The 17,310-nt window shown below is 36.6% G+C and overlaps 3 protein-coding genes across 6 annotated transcripts; all 3 read left to right on the forward strand.

The window, feature by feature from the left end:
- Positions 1-5,085: 5,085 nt before the first annotated feature.
- On the forward strand, positions 5,086-7,659 carry LOC113329925 (2-alkenal reductase (NADP(+)-dependent)-like). 2 transcript variants are annotated; one of them, XM_026576761.1, is made up of 6 exons: positions 5,086-5,391; positions 6,240-6,423; positions 6,600-6,766; positions 6,845-6,927; positions 7,138-7,535; positions 7,569-7,652. In XM_026576761.1, the coding sequence occupies exons 1-5, from the start codon at positions 5,164-5,166 to the stop codon at positions 7,514-7,516; spliced, it is 1,041 nt and encodes a 346-aa protein (XP_026432546.1). In that variant the 5' UTR covers positions 5,086-5,163; the 3' UTR covers positions 7,517-7,535; positions 7,569-7,652. The 2 variants fall into 2 exon arrangements, with proteins under 2 accessions (XP_026432546.1, XP_026432545.1); XM_026576760.1 differs by having other exon boundaries at positions 7,138-7,659.
- Positions 7,660-8,703: 1,044 nt separating this feature from the next.
- On the forward strand, positions 8,704-11,591 carry LOC113329924 (2-alkenal reductase (NADP(+)-dependent)-like). Its single transcript, XM_026576759.1, has 5 exons — positions 8,704-9,070; positions 10,225-10,408; positions 10,567-10,733; positions 10,816-10,898; positions 11,109-11,591. The coding sequence occupies exons 1-5, from the start codon at positions 8,843-8,845 to the stop codon at positions 11,485-11,487; spliced, it is 1,041 nt and encodes a 346-aa protein (XP_026432544.1). The 5' UTR covers positions 8,704-8,842; the 3' UTR covers positions 11,488-11,591.
- A 125-nt stretch (positions 11,592-11,716) lies between these two features.
- Positions 11,717-15,620, forward strand: LOC113329923 (2-alkenal reductase (NADP(+)-dependent)-like). 3 transcript variants are annotated; one of them, XM_026576757.1, is made up of 6 exons: positions 11,717-11,994; positions 12,377-12,465; positions 14,115-14,298; positions 14,446-14,612; positions 14,725-14,807; positions 15,093-15,619. In XM_026576757.1, the coding sequence occupies exons 3-6, from the start codon at positions 14,238-14,240 to the stop codon at positions 15,469-15,471; spliced, it is 690 nt and encodes a 229-aa protein (XP_026432542.1). In that variant the 5' UTR covers positions 11,717-11,994; positions 12,377-12,465; positions 14,115-14,237; the 3' UTR covers positions 15,472-15,619. The 3 variants fall into 3 exon arrangements, with proteins under 3 accessions (XP_026432542.1, XP_026432543.1, XP_026432541.1); XM_026576758.1 differs by lacking the exon at positions 11,717-11,994 and adding an exon at positions 12,012-12,286 and having other exon boundaries at positions 15,093-15,620; XM_026576756.1 differs by lacking the exons at positions 11,717-11,994; positions 12,377-12,465 and adding an exon at positions 12,535-13,113 and having other exon boundaries at positions 15,093-15,620.
- Positions 15,621-17,310: the final 1,690 nt, after the last annotated feature.

Raw genomic sequence — 17,310 nt, forward strand, 5'->3', positions numbered from 1 at the left:
AACCACAATTAGCGATAGTTATCAGGAAACTAGGTAAGGGCATGCTAGTGTTGTTCATTTCGTTGGTTCACTGCAGTTTCCTTTTGTCAGCTCTTTTTGGTTTTAAAGACCCACAGTTATTCCGGCTACTTTTATACGGTTCGAGTTGACTAAACCTTTCCTACGTCTGGCTGAAGACTTTAAACTTAGCACTTCTTGGGAGGTAACCCAATATTCTTGCGACATGGTAATATCCTTCCTTATCTCTTTTGCTTCAAGTGGTAACAATTTCTCCTTGTTCATGCTTTTAGTTTCATCTTTAGAACATTGAGGACAATGTTAGATTTAAGTTTGGGGGTATGGGAGAAACTTTTTAGTTGCAATAAATAAACTCCATAGCCTAGAAATTTATGCGTATTAAGGATAGCACTAACCAATCTAAGTGGATGGAAACATTTTTGTTTTAGGAGTTGAGGAACCAATCTGACTAGATGGAAACATCTATAGAGTCTATTCATAAAAGCACAGAGCTCAGGTGTTAGAAATAACATGATAGTTTCGCCATATCTTGTCGAGTCCTTTTCACTTTCTATTTTTAGTTTTCTTTTGTTTCAAGTGATTTGGTGGGGCACACGATTCAAGTTGTTACCTTTGCTAGGGTGAAATAGAGTGACTGAGTTACCTTTTAAAAAAAAAAAAAAAAAAAAAATTATTAGACCGGACCAGTTAGACCAATCGGAATAAGTATTAACACTTGGATAGCAATATGCGTGTGTTCTCCCTGTTTCCGTCGCCTAAGCAAGCGTGGAATGCAGGACCCGTGGGAACTATCGTGTAATCTGCTGACAAGAAGCATGCGCTTGGATCCAAAAGATCTATTCATGCCGTTAAGTTAAAAAAAAAAAAAAAAAAAATGGTTATTGTTATGTGTAGTCAACTGCTGGTTCCCTTGTATTTGCCAGTTTGTTGATCTAGATTTAAGTTATTGACCACTGGTTCCCTTGTATATGCCAGTGTGTTAATATTAGTCAGACCGGTATCTCAGTCATTTAGGTTAGGTTCACCTTGGCAGAGGCCTTCAGACAGATATGGGAAACACCGTTCACTTTTCAACCATCTACATTTTTCTTTTTCCATCTTCTTAATCTTTTCATGTGATTAGTTTGACTCCGAGTATGATGTCCATCGTGAAACTATCTTAGTAGAGCTCTGTCACTTATATGAATTTTAGTATGCTTGAGTGCAAACTCGTGTACATCAATTGGAATTTCGCATCAGGGTTCTTCCTCTTAAAGTCAATAATTGTATGCCAACCAAGGAGGTTCTTTAGTGCTTTCCAAGGTTCTGCGTAGATAGCTGGGGTCTGGAGTATTGGTTTTTGTGGGTACACCTCTGATAAACCCACCCGAGATTAACTCGGTCACTTTTCAAGAATAAATTTTGCTCGAGGACTAGCAAATAATAAGTTTGGGGGTATTTGATAGACACATTTTTGTGCCTAATTTGATCTCAATACTATATATTGTTGGCACTCGATTTTGTACTAATTTTGTTATTTTATGTATTTGTAGGTATTTTTTGGAAATAAACATTTTTGGAAAATTCTGCTCGAAAAGTTGATTTTGTCACCCGGAGGACAAGTGTTATTCGGACTCTCGCTTTTGGATAAGGGGTAACCTAATTACTAAGGGGCACCCCCAGGTCACCCCAAGGAAGCTGCTATTCGCACCCAAGTTCTGGTTAGGGGGAGGACATCTTCTTCCCAAATTCAAAAAAACAAAATTGGCGGGAAAAAATTGTTATCAACTGGCAGATTTAGGGTTGGAAGTTTGGACGGGATTAAAGGAGATTCAATGGCCCAAATTAAATGGGTTTGTTCCTAGGGCCTAGATAGAGCTGGTATGGGTGTTGGATTCGGTCAAAATTGGTTAGATAACCGGTGGTAATCAAATCAGGGAAAATATTCTAAAATAAGAAAAATATTCTATTCTTGGAATTCTTGGATGGAAGAGACGTGCATGGGTTGATTTTATTGGCTGGAAACAATCCATAAAGCTCAAGGATGACGCGTGAGAAGAGATAAAACATGGAACAATCCGTAACAAATCAGAGAATTAAAGAAAAAAATATCGGGAATATTTTCATTCACTGCCGAGTAATGGGAAGATTTTTTGGATTAATGGAGGAGATTCAATGGTTCAATTACGTATAAATATGTTCCTAATGTGCTACAGAGAGGCTGTCGAGAGTTGGGAGAAGAGAGGAGAGCCACAGACGCAGAAATCAAGAGTTGATCAAACTCTGTTTCTGCTGCTGCTGCTGATGAAGAGCACCAAGAACGCGAAGAACGGACTAGCAGCAGCAGTCGTTTATCAACAGTGAAAGAGACTCACAGGCGTGGGTCGTAGCTTTTCAGCGACAACAGCACTTCAGCTCTGTCGTTTAACTTGGACGCCTTCTGTGGGTCGCAGAATCCTGTTTTAGAACATTTACTTATCTTTCTCTTCATTGTAAAACACTTTTGAGCATCAATGAAATATTTTGAGAGGTTTTTCACCATGATGAGCTAAACCCAACACTGGGACGACGGAGGAGGCCGTGTTTCATCCATGTGGTAATTTAAATTAATTCTTTATTTACTTTTTGCACCAATTTTAATTGAAATAAGATTTTAAATTAATTACTTGTGATTTCATTTGATGGAGTATGCTTAGTCTTAGGGATTTTTGATATTCCATGCTTAAGAAATACAAGTAATATTTTATAAAATCTATCTTGGCAATAAACTAGAGTTAATATTTGTTTTGTTTTGAACTATAATCGCCTAGAATTAAATTCTGAACCACTTGAAAATGAAAAATGGCCGAATCTTTAGTCCCAGTAACTCTCTACCAATTTGTCAATATTTGTATATATATTTTTAAAATCTAAAAATCCATCACCTTCACAAGTTCGAGTTTGAACGATACCCCTTACCACCACAACTACAACCCACGAAAAATCTATAATCATCATTCCTATTCTATTCTTGTAATGCAAACGCTGCAGCGGATCTGTTCTTTAATAATGCAGTGAGGTATTGGGACTTCCTCAAGATATTGCGAGAGATAGAGACTCACAGTTTACAAGTAGAGGACTGCCTCCTTGTCGGATTGCGTGGGTCTGAACTAAAGTTTTCTACTAGAAATCTTCCTCAAAACGATGATCATACAGAGAGGATAATGCTTTGTTAGAAGAGTATTTGCATCATTATGTGACTGAAAGCCAGGAAAATTCGGTTTCGTATATAGATACTACTCATGTCTGTTACAATTTTCACAATATTCCATCTACGGAGATGAGTCCTTTCGAGTTAGCAACATGCATGAGGTTCCTAAGGCTAAAAAATAAGACTCATGTCCAGCAGTATACCACTATGCAAGGTCCAAAACAGAGATGCATGACTGAGCAGGAGCGTGATAGTTTATCCAATGCATCAAGAAGGATGAAGAAGTATGTTGATTTACGTCGCAGAAATGTGGAATTTGAGGTGGGAGATATAGTACTTTTAAAGCTAACACCCTAGACTTGGAAGAAGATTTCTAGCAAGACATTGCATAGAGGCTCAATTCCAAGGTGTGATGGTCATTTGGAAGTGATGAAAAGAGTTGGTAATGTGGCTTACAAATCGTTTTTCCGTAACGATGGAAAGTGCATCCCATTCTTCATGTAAGCTTCTTGAAAAAGTATCATCCTGATTTATTGGACACTTCGATATAGCAATCGAAACACACACCACCAGTAATCAGATCACAATTTGACAAGAAATTTGAGAGTATACTTGATGATCAAGTTGAGAGGAAACACAAGAAGAATATGAGAACCTTTTATTTGGTAAAGTGGCATGGTTTACCAGATTCAGAGGCTTCTTGGGAGAAGGGTACAAACTTTTGGCAATTAGAAGAACAAAAATTTATACTTAATTACCTACAACAAATATAATCGAGGGCGTCGGGCTCAGCTGTTGGGGGAGATATATGAACGACCGGTCAAGCGGTCTAGAAATGATGCATAAAGATAGCGCGTCATCTGCAACTTGGCTAAGGTCAGAAATGCAGGATGCATCCAGAGTTGCAAGCTAAGCCAAGGCATGGGCCAAAGAGGGTTTGGACATGGGCAAAGATGCGAGATTAGCATCAAGAGGTACCAAAACAGTTTGGCATATAACTTATGTGCATGAGGCATGCAGGGATGCAAGAAAGACTTGCATTAGCAGACTTGCATCATTGGAGGGGTGGGGGGGATGATGCTCAACTATGATGGTCGTACTTCGGCTGGACAAGCTATCATGGTGTAACAAGTTGGATGACATGTGTCAGGGACATGTCCTAGACGGTTATAAGTCGGTTAAACGAAAGTAATGTTTGCTTTATGCGTTTCTAAGGTTAGGAACTACCTATTTGGATTTCGCTGGTTAAAGTTATCATATAGCGCAACAAAGCTTACACGGAGTTGATATTTGCTTTACGTTTTCTAAGGCTAGGAACTGCCACTACGACTTTAGGAAAGTAGTAGGCAAGTTGGCACGGTTGGCCAACTGCCTTGTAAAACAAATCTGTAGTCACTTATTTGTATATCCTCTTGTAAGACTATAAAAGTTTGATCTTAGGAAGGTTTGAGCGTCTGGAATAAGGAGAGTTCCTGTAACCCTAAGTGTACAGTAATAATAAGTCTTCGGCCTAGATTAAAGCTAAAATCTATAAGTATATTTTGTCCCTTTGTTTGGCTCATGCATCAAGTGGAGTGTGCATGCTGATTTAGCGGTTTAAATGATTATGACCAGAACATTTGTTTAATAGGGCATGAATAGAGTTTGTCTAAAAAAACAAAAATTGGCAAAGTGTAAATAGGCTGAGTTGTCGCAGCACAGTTCCGTTGTCTTTTGGATACTACGTCCAAGCAAAATGGCCAACAACAGTGGAGTAATTTACGGTCTTAAGACGTAACGGTAGCTGTTAAAACGCAAGAAATCACGATACAAACAAAAAGCGTTTACGCCGATACGTTACAGCCGAATATGTCGAAACGTGGCATCATCACACCCATCCGGCCAAGCCCTCACAAGAATTTTCCAGAAGGTAGTGCTAGTGAAATCAGAAACCCATCACTAATTTCAGTTCTAAAAATCAAAATCTGAACCAGAAAATGGCGAACGGAGATGAAATCAGCAATAAAAGAATCATTTTTAGAGATTACATATCTGGGTTTCCTAAAGAATCCGACATGATACCAACTACAGATACAATCAAATTGAAAGTCCCGGAAGGATCAAATTCAGTTCTTTTGAAAAATATGTACTTATCTTGTGATCCTTACATGAGAAGCAGAATGACACAGTCTGATAGTTATGTTCCTGCTTTTACTCCTGGCAAAGTAAGTATCTTACACTCTCACATTTCCCCAAATTAAAAATTCTATCTTTTTTCATTTTTGAACAGTATTTGATTTGATTATACAATTGAGTTGGTGATTAGATTGTGGGTTTTGGTTCATTATTCTAATAGAAGGTGTCCTAGATTACCCCATAAAGTGTTTGGATTTTGAGATGTTCTTTATCAATTTGGACCTATTATTGTTAAGCTCTGTGGACAAATCCCTTGAGCAAAAGAGTAAATTTAGGGGTTGTTGTGTAATAATATGCATAATAAGCCTTTCAAGCTGATTAGCGCACGAGTCGGGTTATTATTCCCACTTGCCCTTTCATAGTTCCCTCGGTGGTTTGAACTTGGAAGAAAATAGAGTTAGTAAATTGGAAGTGACTTGTCTTGGTTAAATAAACATCCGGTGGTTATGCTTTTCAAATTGTGATTTAGTAAAACAAACGGTAGAGGCCTAGATTATCAACTAATAGTAACTATTGTATGATTGTTTCGACCCGATGTGTTGACTTATTCGGAAAACATATTTCCTTTACAACAGACATGATTTGTGAACAAATCTTTTACCGAACAGTTGCATATCGATCAACTGTTTTTCCAGAGGCAAAATAGTTCCATATCTAAGTTGTCTCAGTTGGATTTAGATGGCATATGTATTTGGTGTGTATGGAAGTCGAATACCTAAATTGCATATAACTATATGTGCAATGAGTTGTCTCCCATACTTCATTTTTAGCAGTCTACCCTACTTTCTTACATTTCACTCATTGCTCTGTCAACAATGTCCTTACTTTACCTTCCATTTTCTATTTTTTTTGGGGTTGACATTTGAAATATATGCAGCCAATCAGTGGATATGCTGTTTCCGAAGTGTTAGATTCGGGAAACCCAAACTTCAAGAAAGGTGATTATGTGTGGGGGATTGTTGGATGGGAGCAGTACAGTCTCATCGAAAACCCTCACCCTATGGCCTTAATGAAAATCGACTACACTGATGTACCTCTTTCATATTATACTGGAGTCCTTGGTAAGTTGGTGGTTGATAGATTCCTATGTTTTGCCATTATTTGTTTCTCTAGTCTGAAAGAAACCATGATTGTTAACAATTCTTGTAATGTAATACCTTTCATGATTCATTTCGATTTTAGTTTATTAAGTAACAAGTTCGATGATGCCTCTGTGTGTTACATTGTTGCATCCTAGGTATGCCTGGAATGACTGCTTATGTTGGCTTCCATGTGGTTGCTTCTCCTAAAAGTGGAGAATCTGTTTATGTATCGGCTGCATCTGGTGCAGTAGGACAGCTTGTCGGCCAATTTGCAAAGTTGATGGGATGTTATGTTGTTGGAAGTGCCGGATCCAAAGAAAAGGTGAGAATATGACTCAACCAAAAAAGTCTCTGTACTCGTTCAACTGATAATCATCCATTTATGTTTGATAATTTTCAGGTTGATCTGTTGAAGAACAAGTTTGGGTTTAATGATGCTTTCAATTATAAAGAAGAGCCTGACTTGACTGCAACTTTGAAAAGGTCCGCATCTACATTTATTCTGCGGGAATTTTCATAAATCATCAAAGTTCAAACCATTTTCTTGCTTTTGCTGCTTCGTTCATATCTTTGTTTGCTATGTTGGGATTCACATAGTTTTTGTCTGACCAAAATGAAGTCCAATTACCAGTGTGTACAACTCCTAATTTGTTTGAATAATAATGGTGTGCGCTTTTGTCTAATCCGTTTTAGGTACTTTCCTAAGGGAATCGATATTTACTTTGAGAATGTGGGTGGAAAGATGCTCGAAGCTGTCCTCCCAAATATGGCTCTCCATGGTAGGATCTCTGTTTGTGGAATGATTTCACAATACAATCTTGAGCAGCCTGACGGCGTTCACAACTTATTTCTTCTTATCACAAAACGTGTTCGTATGGAAGGATTTATCGTTTCAGACCACTATCACCTCTACCCAAAGTTTATGGAAATGATGAAGCAGCATTTCAAGGAAGGGAAATTAGTTTACGTTGAAGATACAGTGGAAGGTCTTGAGAGTGCTCCTGCTGCATTGATAGGTCTTTTTACTGGCCGAAACATAGGGAAGCAGGTAGTCCGAGTTGCTCATGAATGATTACTTTGTATGTCACATCTATATATATTAACCTTAGACAGCTGGATTTTACCATGAGAACAACCAGTATGTCGTGAACCAAATTGCATTCGATCTTATTGTGGAAAATAGTATCAGTTATGGACCTTAATGTTTTTGTCTCTAACTCACCTGTCAGCAAATGCACAAATTCTGCTCTTGACTGAGTATTTGCAGTGGAATCCCTGGTCTCTCTAACTTACTGTGAGTCTAAAAAACAGGATACGTAGGTAAAAAAACATATGGACCGAAACGTTACCAACTGAAGGCTGCTATATTGACACGTTACCACATTCATTTTTCTCACTTTCAACCGGCGAAAATCCCAAGATGGCAAACTCCCCAAAAATTTCACTTTCTGCTTAAAATGGGTTTTCTTACAATCAAATCCAGAAACCCAGAGAAGAAAAGATTATTGTTTTAGCTGTAAAGAAGAGCAAGACCTGGCTGCAGCTTTGGAAAGGTTTGAAATTTTGAGTTAACCTACCATTTTCTTGAGTTTGTGCTGTTGATCTGTTTGTTTAAATAACCAATAGGTTGACTGACTCGTGTTCCCTCGGAAAATATCATTTTGATTTTTAATCGGAAACCCCTGTTGCAGTTTCTGTTCCACCATCACAAATTTAAAAGTAGGAATTAGTGTTTACAATTTCTAATTTGTTTGAATTTAAGTGTCGTGCGTCCAATCTATTTCAGGTGAATGGATGAACAAAATATCAGCTCATGTTGCAGTGGGTTCATCCACGACTAATTGGTATTTAATAATTCCTCATCTCAACTACCAAACTACACTATCGGCTCTTCTAACGGGTGGTTAAATCTGTTTCAATGCAGGCTGCGGAGCTAAGATGGTTCATTTTGCAGTACCAAAATAGTTAGCAACAATCCTTGATCTTCCATATGCGATGAGCCTATTTAGCAAAAGGTCTGTGATGTTTCTTATCTTATTATGTGGCTTGGTGTTGACCGTAAATGTCATCTATCACTTGATTCATATTTTCTAAATCAATAGTACCATAAAAAATTTGATTGACAGAAGCATTAATGGTAAAAACTTGTCCCTTATCCTATCTTCTTAACTTATTCATTCCCCTGTCTGATCCACCATCTTAACCTTAAAACCGAGAAACAAACAAAAGAGCGTTTGTACCGTCACGTTATAAATGAAGGGATACTGTATCGACACACTTGCCGTCACCACATTCATCCCGCTCATCCCTTTCTCCCAAAACCCCTCAAAGAGAGTAGTGAAATTAAGGGGTTTTAGTTTTACAGTCCAAAATACAGAGAATTTAGTTACAGTGACAAATGGGAAGTGGAGATGAAATGAGTAATAAAAGAATCATTTTTAGGGACTATATATCTGGGTTTCCTAAAGAATCAGATATGATACCCACCACTGATACAATTAAGTTGAAAGTCCCAGAGGGATCAAATTCAGTTCTTTTGAAGAATCTTTATTTATCTTGTGATCCTTATATGAGAGGTAGAATGACACAGTCTGATAGTTATGTTCCTGCTTTTACTCCTGGGGAAGTAAGTACATTTCTTTATACTTTATTAGAATTTGCTGCAAAATATGTGTAATTAGTCTTTGGAAGCCAATACGCAAGTGGGCAAATGTCCCACCAAAAGAGTCTGTTTATTTGCTGTAACTTGTCTTGGTTTAACGGCTAGTAGTGATGGGTCTTGCTAATACCTCTGAAGTTTGATTTTTAGATTCCATGCATTTAGACATTGAATCAGTCAGGTCTCTGTTGTTTTGATTGCATTTAAGTGCAAAGAAACCTGAATCCGGAGGGATGCCTATGTGCATCTATTATTATATCTAGTACAGGAGTTGTCTGACATTATTTTTGTTTTCTCCTGGATGCCACTTTCAACGAAGTTCTTAATTACATCATGAATTTGTTGATATTTCTTGTTGTTGTTACCGAATCTTAGACAATTCTTAAGATTGAGATAATTTTCTTTGATTCTGTCCTATGTGTTCAAGTACAATGAGTTCATGTGGTAGTAAAAATGCTTTGATTTAGTAGTTCATTTTGGATTACCGCTCATTTTTCCTCTTTGGGTGATGATAATTTGGATATGTGAAACTTAGGGTGAAACAGAAATCTCACGTTCTAGAATTCCATATTGGCTTCTATTCTAGAATGTAAAGAAACAACAATTTCTTTTACATCTTTGATGAAAATACGTTTTTCAGTTCTTTCGAGTGGTATGGTTCTGTATGAATTCGGACCCTAAAAAGATTGTCGTTTCCTGTATCAGATAACTATGTTATGATTGTTTCATCTTGATACAAGGACTTAAAATTACATTAATATTATTAGTCCTGATCTGTAAACAATTCCGTTTTTCGTTTTGTCGGGAAAGTTGTCCTGTGTATTTGCTAGTGGTATTGGTATGGTAATGCAGTCGGAGGTTATGGGTGTTGCTTATGCAGGTTGTATGCTAGATACCTTGCACAAGTAAACCTTGTCCTGCATAGTGTTCATTGTCAAAGTTGGATCTATATGGCAAGTGCATTTGTTGTTTATGGAAGCTGAATGTCCCTAGGTTGTATTTTGTTATATCTGCAATGGGCCATACTTTTATATTAGCAGTCTATCATACTTTTTACTTTCTACTCACTGCTCTGTCATCAAAGTCCTTACTTTTCCCTTCTTTTCCCCTGTTATGTGAAGCCAATCATTGGATATGCTGTTTCCGAAGTGTTAGATTCGGGAAACCCAAACTTCAAGAAAGGTGATTATGTGTGGGGTCTTGTTGGATGGGAGCAGTACAGTCTCATCGAAAACCCTCATGCTATGGCCCTAACAAAAATAGATTACACTGACGTACCACTTTCATATTATACTGGAATCCTTGGTAAGTTGGTAAATAATTGAATTCTGATGCTTTGCCACAATTATCTCCTGTCTGAAAGAAACTGTGATTACTAACAGTTCTTGTGATACGTTTTCATGATCTGGTTTGTAAGTAACAAGTTTGATGATTCCTATGTATGTTGCACTGCTGCATCCTAGGTATGCCCGGATTGACTGCTTATGTTGGGTTCAATGAGCTTGCTTCTCCTAAAAAGGGAGAATCTGTGTATGTATCCGCTGCATCTGGTGCAGTTGGACAGCTTGTTGGCCAATTTGCTAAGTTGATGGGTTGTTATGTTGTTGGAAGTGCCGGATCCAAAGAAAAGGTGAGACAACCAAAAATGTCTCCGTACTCTTTCAACTGAGTGCTCAATTCTTAAATTCTTTTCTTGTTTGATGAAACTTCAGGTTGATTTATTGAAGAACAAGTTTAGATTTGATGATGCTTTCAACTATAAAGAAGAGCATGACTTGGCTGCAACATTGAAAAGGTCTGAATCCATATCCATTGGGCGGGACTTTTTATTAGTACCATTAATCATTTTAGTCTGAACCGTTTTTTTTTTGCTTTATTCATATCTTTGTTTATTATGTTCAGATCACATAGTTATTGTCTGACCAAAGCGAAATAAATTACCAGTGTTTGCAGCTCCTGATTCGTCTGAATATACTGGTGTGCGCTTTTGTGTGATCTGTTTCAGGTATTTCCCAAAGGGAATTGATATCTACTTTGAGAATGTGGGTGGAAAGATGCTCGAAGCTGTCCTCCCAAATATGGCTCTCCATGGTAGAATCTCTGTTTGTGGAATGATTTCACAGTACAATCTTGAGCAGCCTGACGGGGTTCACAACTTGTTTCTTCTTGTCGCTAAACGTGTTCGTATGAAAGGGTTTTTTATTTTAGATTACCAACACCTTTACCCAAAGTTCTTGGAACTGATGAAGCAGTATTTCATGGAAGGAAAGTTGGTTTACGTTGAAGATATGGTGGAAGGTCTTGAGAGTGCTCCTGCTGCAATGGTAGGTCTTTTTAGTGGCCGAAATGTTGGGAAGCAGGTAGTCCGAGTTGCCCATGAATGATTACTTTTTATCGTTAGACTTGATTTTAGCTTGTGGTCAATCAATATGATGTAAACGAAATTTCGTTCCATCGCCTCAGTTGTCAATATGACTTCTTTTCTTTCTTTCTTTCTTTCTTTTTTCTGCATAATTTGCACGGCTCATTCTTCATCCTGTCTTTTCATTATTGCTCGCAAACCCACCTGTCAGTGAGTGCACAAATTATCTGCTCATGCTGGAGTGAATTTGCAGCAGAATGCGATTAGTGTAAATCTGAAAAACACGATACGTAGGTAAAAAAACGGATGTACCGATACGTTATAATTGAAGGCTCCTATATTGACACGTTACCACATCCATTTTTCCTCGCTCCCTTCTCTCCCAGACGGCCGAAACCCAACAGAGAAAGCTTTACAAAAATTTCATTTTTCTGCTTAAAGGTTGGTTTTTCCACCATCAAATCTAGAAACCCAGAGAAGAAAAAGTGGCATACTTTTGGATTTAAAGAAGAGCACGACTTTTGAGAAGGTTTGTAACCATTTTCTTGTTTGCGTCTTTGATATGTTTGTTTAAATGACCAATAGCCTGAAGTGACTGACGCTGCTTCCCTCGGAAAAAATCATTTCTCTCTTTAATTGGAAACCCATTTTGATACAGATCGCAAGCATCAAATCACAATCTACAAGTATCACTGTATCAGTGTTTTCAGTTCCTAATTTGTTTGAATTTAATTGTGATGTGCTCTTTGACTAAAGATTTTCAAGAAATATCAGGTCATGTCTTGCAAGTTTGACAAATTATGTTCTTCTGTGACTAATTGGTAATTGAATCCCGATCTTGTCTTAAGTACCAAACAGGAGTACCGTCCGTTCTAATATGTGGTCAAACTGTTTTGGTGTATGTTGCACAGCTAAGCTAAGATGGTTCATTCTGTAGTACCGAAAGCAGTTGGCAATGATCCTGGATTCTCCCATTTGAAATGAACCTATCTAACAGAAGGTATGTGAGGTTTCTTTTCCAATTTAGCACATCGTTCCACATACGCTACCAATTTTGTAAGCAAATAAATATTGGAATTTTGTGTAAATGCAAGTTGTCATCTATGCCAGATAGGTAGTTTAATTAAAATCTCTTGATTTTTTAAGCGTCCGTGCTTCCCAGGTGGACACTTTTATAGTGAGTTCACATGATAAACGCATCCTAATAGTTTATTCCAGTTGGTAAGAATGTCTTCAATCAATCAGTTTTTCTTATCCTAAAATTCAATATAAAGAAAATCCTCAGGAAGTCGTTGACATTAAGAAACACCAGAAAGTGAAAACCGTGATTAATTGAAGAGAGTAGTTAAAGTTAGAGAATTACAATCAGTTTCAGAAACCCATTGATCTGTTCTGTTTTAGAGAAAGATAAAAAAAAATGGCAAACGCAGATGAAGTTAGTAACAAGCAAATTATTTTTAGAGATTACATATGTGGGTTTCCAAAAGAAACAGATATGTTACTAAGTACAACTGGAACAATTAGATTGAAAGTTCCCGAAGGATCAAATTCTGTTCTGTTGAAGAATCTTTACTTATCTTGTGATCCTTATATGAGAGGTAGGATGACCCAGTCTGATAGTTATGTTGCTGCTTTTACTCCTGGGAAAGTAAGACTCTTATCTCACAGTTGTTTTTCAATGTCCAATTTTGGGTGTCTTTGAAATTTTTTAATTGTTTTTTTTTTTCTTAAGATAATAATCATTGTCAAATTTTGGATATCATAATGAGTTCATCGGGTAGCTAAGATGTTCATAAAATTGCAATCTTGGTAGTTCTTACTATAATTTTATCACCCCCATCTTATGGAATTCAATAGAATTCCCAATTAGTAATAGTCAAATGATTCATATGTTGGAAATAGTTAAAATTGTTGTCTTTAGTTTTGAAGGAATATGGATATTCAACTTTTTTATTTATTCTATAATGTAAACAGAAAAACATTCCATTCATGTCTTTGACGACAAGCTGTATCTTGATTCTCCCAAATGACATGGTTTTGTATGAATTTGGGTCTTACAAACGTGTTATTTTCTATATCAGATAACTGTGGTATGATTATTTGGTCTCAATTTTACTAAGGCTGATAGTTGGGTTTGTGGTGCTTTGACTCCAGGGATAAGCAAGACTAGTATCTAATTCTTTTGTATATCTTTGATAAAAATTCGTTTCACTTCATTTGAGTGATATAATTATATATGAATGAATTTGGACCACAAAAACAACGCCACTTTCTGTGTCGAACTATGGTAATGACTATTTCGTCTCGTTATAAGGGCCAAAATTTTATCTGAAAACCTTTTTGCTTGACATTAGTACTATTAGGCATGATGTGTGAACTAACCCTTTACCACCAGTTGCATGTTGCCAATGCCATGTTGGTCAATCTTGTTGGTTTTGGAATGCATTCCGTAGAAGTTACATACCCTGCTCATGGTTGTCCACTTGTCCAGCTTAGCTCTTCATTGTCTTGGATCTACAATGCCAGATCCGTTCCGTCTGTATCTGCGATGGATCGTATATAGAATTCTATTTACTATTTATGCTTTGTCAGTAAAGTCTTTTTTGGTTATCTCTTTTTTTGGGGGGTTGACATTTTAAATATGTGCAGCCAATCACTGGGTATGCTGTTTCCGAAGTGTTAGACTCGGGAAACCCAAACTTCGAGAAAGGTGATTATGTGTGGGGGTTTGCTGGATGGGAGCAGTACAGTTTCATCGAGAATCCTCACCCTATGTCCCTAATGAAAATAAGCTACACTGACGTTCCTCTTTCATATTACACAGGAATCCTTGGTAAGTTGTTAGTTAACTGAATACCTGTAATTTATATCTGATGTCTTAAAGAAACTGTAAACTTTAACAGCTGATTGCATATGCTTTCATGAATTTTAGGTTACTAGTTTGTTGATTCTTCTGTGTATGTTACATTTTTGCACCTAGGTATGACCGGTATGACTGCTTATGTTGGGTTCAATGTGCTTGCTTCGCCTAAAAAGGGAGAATCTGTATATGTATCTGCCGCATCTGGTGCAGTTGGACAGATGGTTGGCCAATTTGCAAAACTCATGGGTTGTTATGTTGTTGGAAGTGCTGGATCTAAAGAAAAGGTGAGAGTACGATGCACCTAATTCTCACCTGGACACAAAAGAAGTTTAAACTCTGGCAACTCAGTGCTCTATTGATAATTATCTTTGTTTGTCTTGTTTGATGAAATTTCAGGTTGATTTATTGAAGAACAAGTTTGGATTTGATGATGCTTTTAATTATAAAGACGAGCCTGACTGGACTGCAACTTTGAAAAGGTCTGAACTTGCATTTTATTTTGTAGGAATTTTTGATAGTACCATTAATCAGATAAGTTGATAACCATATTCTCGCTTTTGGTTTGTTATATCTTTGTTTACATTAACCCATATTTTGATGCCAACACGGTAACACCAAATGGAGAGTGTCATTTGTCTCTTTCAGTTGAAACTTGAAACTATAGGAGAAGAAAGCATCAGATCACCTAGCTTTTGTCAGGCCAAAACACCACCAGTTTTTTCCAACTCCTAATTTGGTGTATGCATCTGTCTTTGATGTTTTAGGTATTTCCCTAAGGGAATCGATATCTACTTTGAGAATGTGGGTGGAAAGATGCTTGAGGCTGTCCTCCCAAATATGGCTATCCATGGTAGAATCCCTGTCTGTGGAATGATTTCACAGTACAATCTTCAGCAACAAGATGGGGTTCACAACTTAACTCAACTTCTCAAGAAACGTGTTCGTATGGAAGGGTTTAATGTTTCTGATCATTATCACCTTTACCCAAAGTTCATGGAACTGATGAAGCAGTATTTCACGGATGAAAAGTTAGTTTATGTTGAAGATATGGTGGAAGGTATTGAGAGTGCTCCTGCTGCGTTAATTGGTCTTTTTACTGGCCAAAACGTTGGGAAGCAGGTTGTCAAAGTTTCTCATGAATGATTTACTTCATATGTGAAATTTATTTCTCCTTGGAACTCTAATCTAAGAACAAACATGATGTGAAACACACTGTTGGGACTTGGGATGTGGTTAATAACTGGCTTGCTAGTGAATTCTATTATCCATGGAATAGTTTTTCTTTTTTCCTCTTTTGTTGTTTAGCTGGACTTTGTGTGGTCCCTTCATTTGATTGAAGTAAAACAAATTTTCGGAGTAAATTTTATTCCTCTAGAATCTCCGCGATTTACTAACAGATCAAAGGTGAAAAGTTTCGAGCCACTCGACAAGAAAATGAGCAGTAGACATCAATCTTACAATGTTAGGGCGAGTTGTAGGAATAGTGAGAGAACAATTAGAGATGAATTGAGGCATAACTTAGTTTGGATTAAACAAAAGAAGAAGTCGGGGTTTATAATTTGATTTTGGGTAAGAAGTAGGATTGTTAGATAGTAAAAAAATTAAGACTTGTTTGGTAATTTTGATGTTCGTTTTAACTTAAATTTTTTAAGCTGTAGTTAATAAAAGCATGGGCTACTTAAGAGATGTCCTTCATGAATGGTTAAATCAATAGTTCAATGATAATAGCAGGGGTGATTCTAAATTCTGTAGCAGGAAAAAAAAAAAAGGGGTAGAATAATACCAATACCGCAAAAAACAATTGTTGGATTTATAAATATTTTTGTGAATGTTAACAAAAAAAGATTACGATGTGATGCAAACTCTATATTATAACCCAGTGATAGATGAGACTTAAAATTCTCGAAAGGGAACCCGACGGAGAAATAAATAATATGATCTTGAAAATCTTTATTGCTCTATAAATGAATTTCCCTTGGGGAACTTAGGCGCAGGCCCAAAAAAAAAAAAATCTTACCGCCAGGCCCACAATTAATTTCTGATACAGTCGCACCCATAATTATTTACAAATATTTAAAACGTACTGAAAGACTCTATTACCCTTCATCGTTTTTGGGCATAATTTTTTTCTTCTCCACCGGTTTCTTTCCCTATTCCTCCATTAATCTCTGTAACGGATCCGCAAAGATTTTTTCTCCATCATTTAAAGAAATAAATCATTTAAAATCGATGATTCAAAGAAGTAAATCATTTTTGACTAAACACTAGAATACATTTCAACAAAAATGGATGAAACAGACGAAGAAGAAAAAATCAAGTAGAAGAAACAGAAAAAAAGTTATGCAGCTAAATTTTCCCTTATATTGTCTTATGCACTAAACAAAATAATGCAGAAGACATTATGCACGTGCATAAAAATCCATAAATCAGAAAAGTGAAAAAAGTAATGCATAAGACAATATGCAGCTAAAACAAAATAATGCATAATGTCTTATGCATCTAAAAAAAACTGATGCATAACTAGAAAAGTGAGAAAAGTAATGCATAAGACATTATGCAGCTAAAACAAAATAATGCATAATGTCTTATGCATCTAAAAAAAACTGATGCATAACCAGAAAAGTGAAAAAAAGTAATGCATAAGACATTATGCAGCTAAAAAAAAAAATAATGCATAATGTATTATGCATCTAAAAAAAACTGATGCATAACCAGAAAAGTGAAAAAGTAATGCATAAGACATTATGCAGCTAAAACAAAATAATGCATAATGTCTTATGCATCTAAACAAAACTGATGTTATGCATAAGACATTATGCATAACATCTTTAATTCAAATCTAATCATAAATTTCCGATTGAGATCAAAAACATGGAGACAAATAAGGTATGAAAATTTCCAATTCAGTTGATATCGAAATACTGCAACACACTTCTTACCCTTTTCAACTTCAATTTTAATTTCTTTTTACTTCTCGAATAA

The sequence above is a fragment of the Papaver somniferum genome, unplaced genomic scaffold, assembly GCF_003573695.1.
Source record: "Papaver somniferum cultivar HN1 unplaced genomic scaffold, ASM357369v1 unplaced-scaffold_117, whole genome shotgun sequence".
NCBI lineage: Eukaryota > Viridiplantae > Streptophyta > Magnoliopsida > Ranunculales > Papaveraceae > Papaver > Papaver somniferum.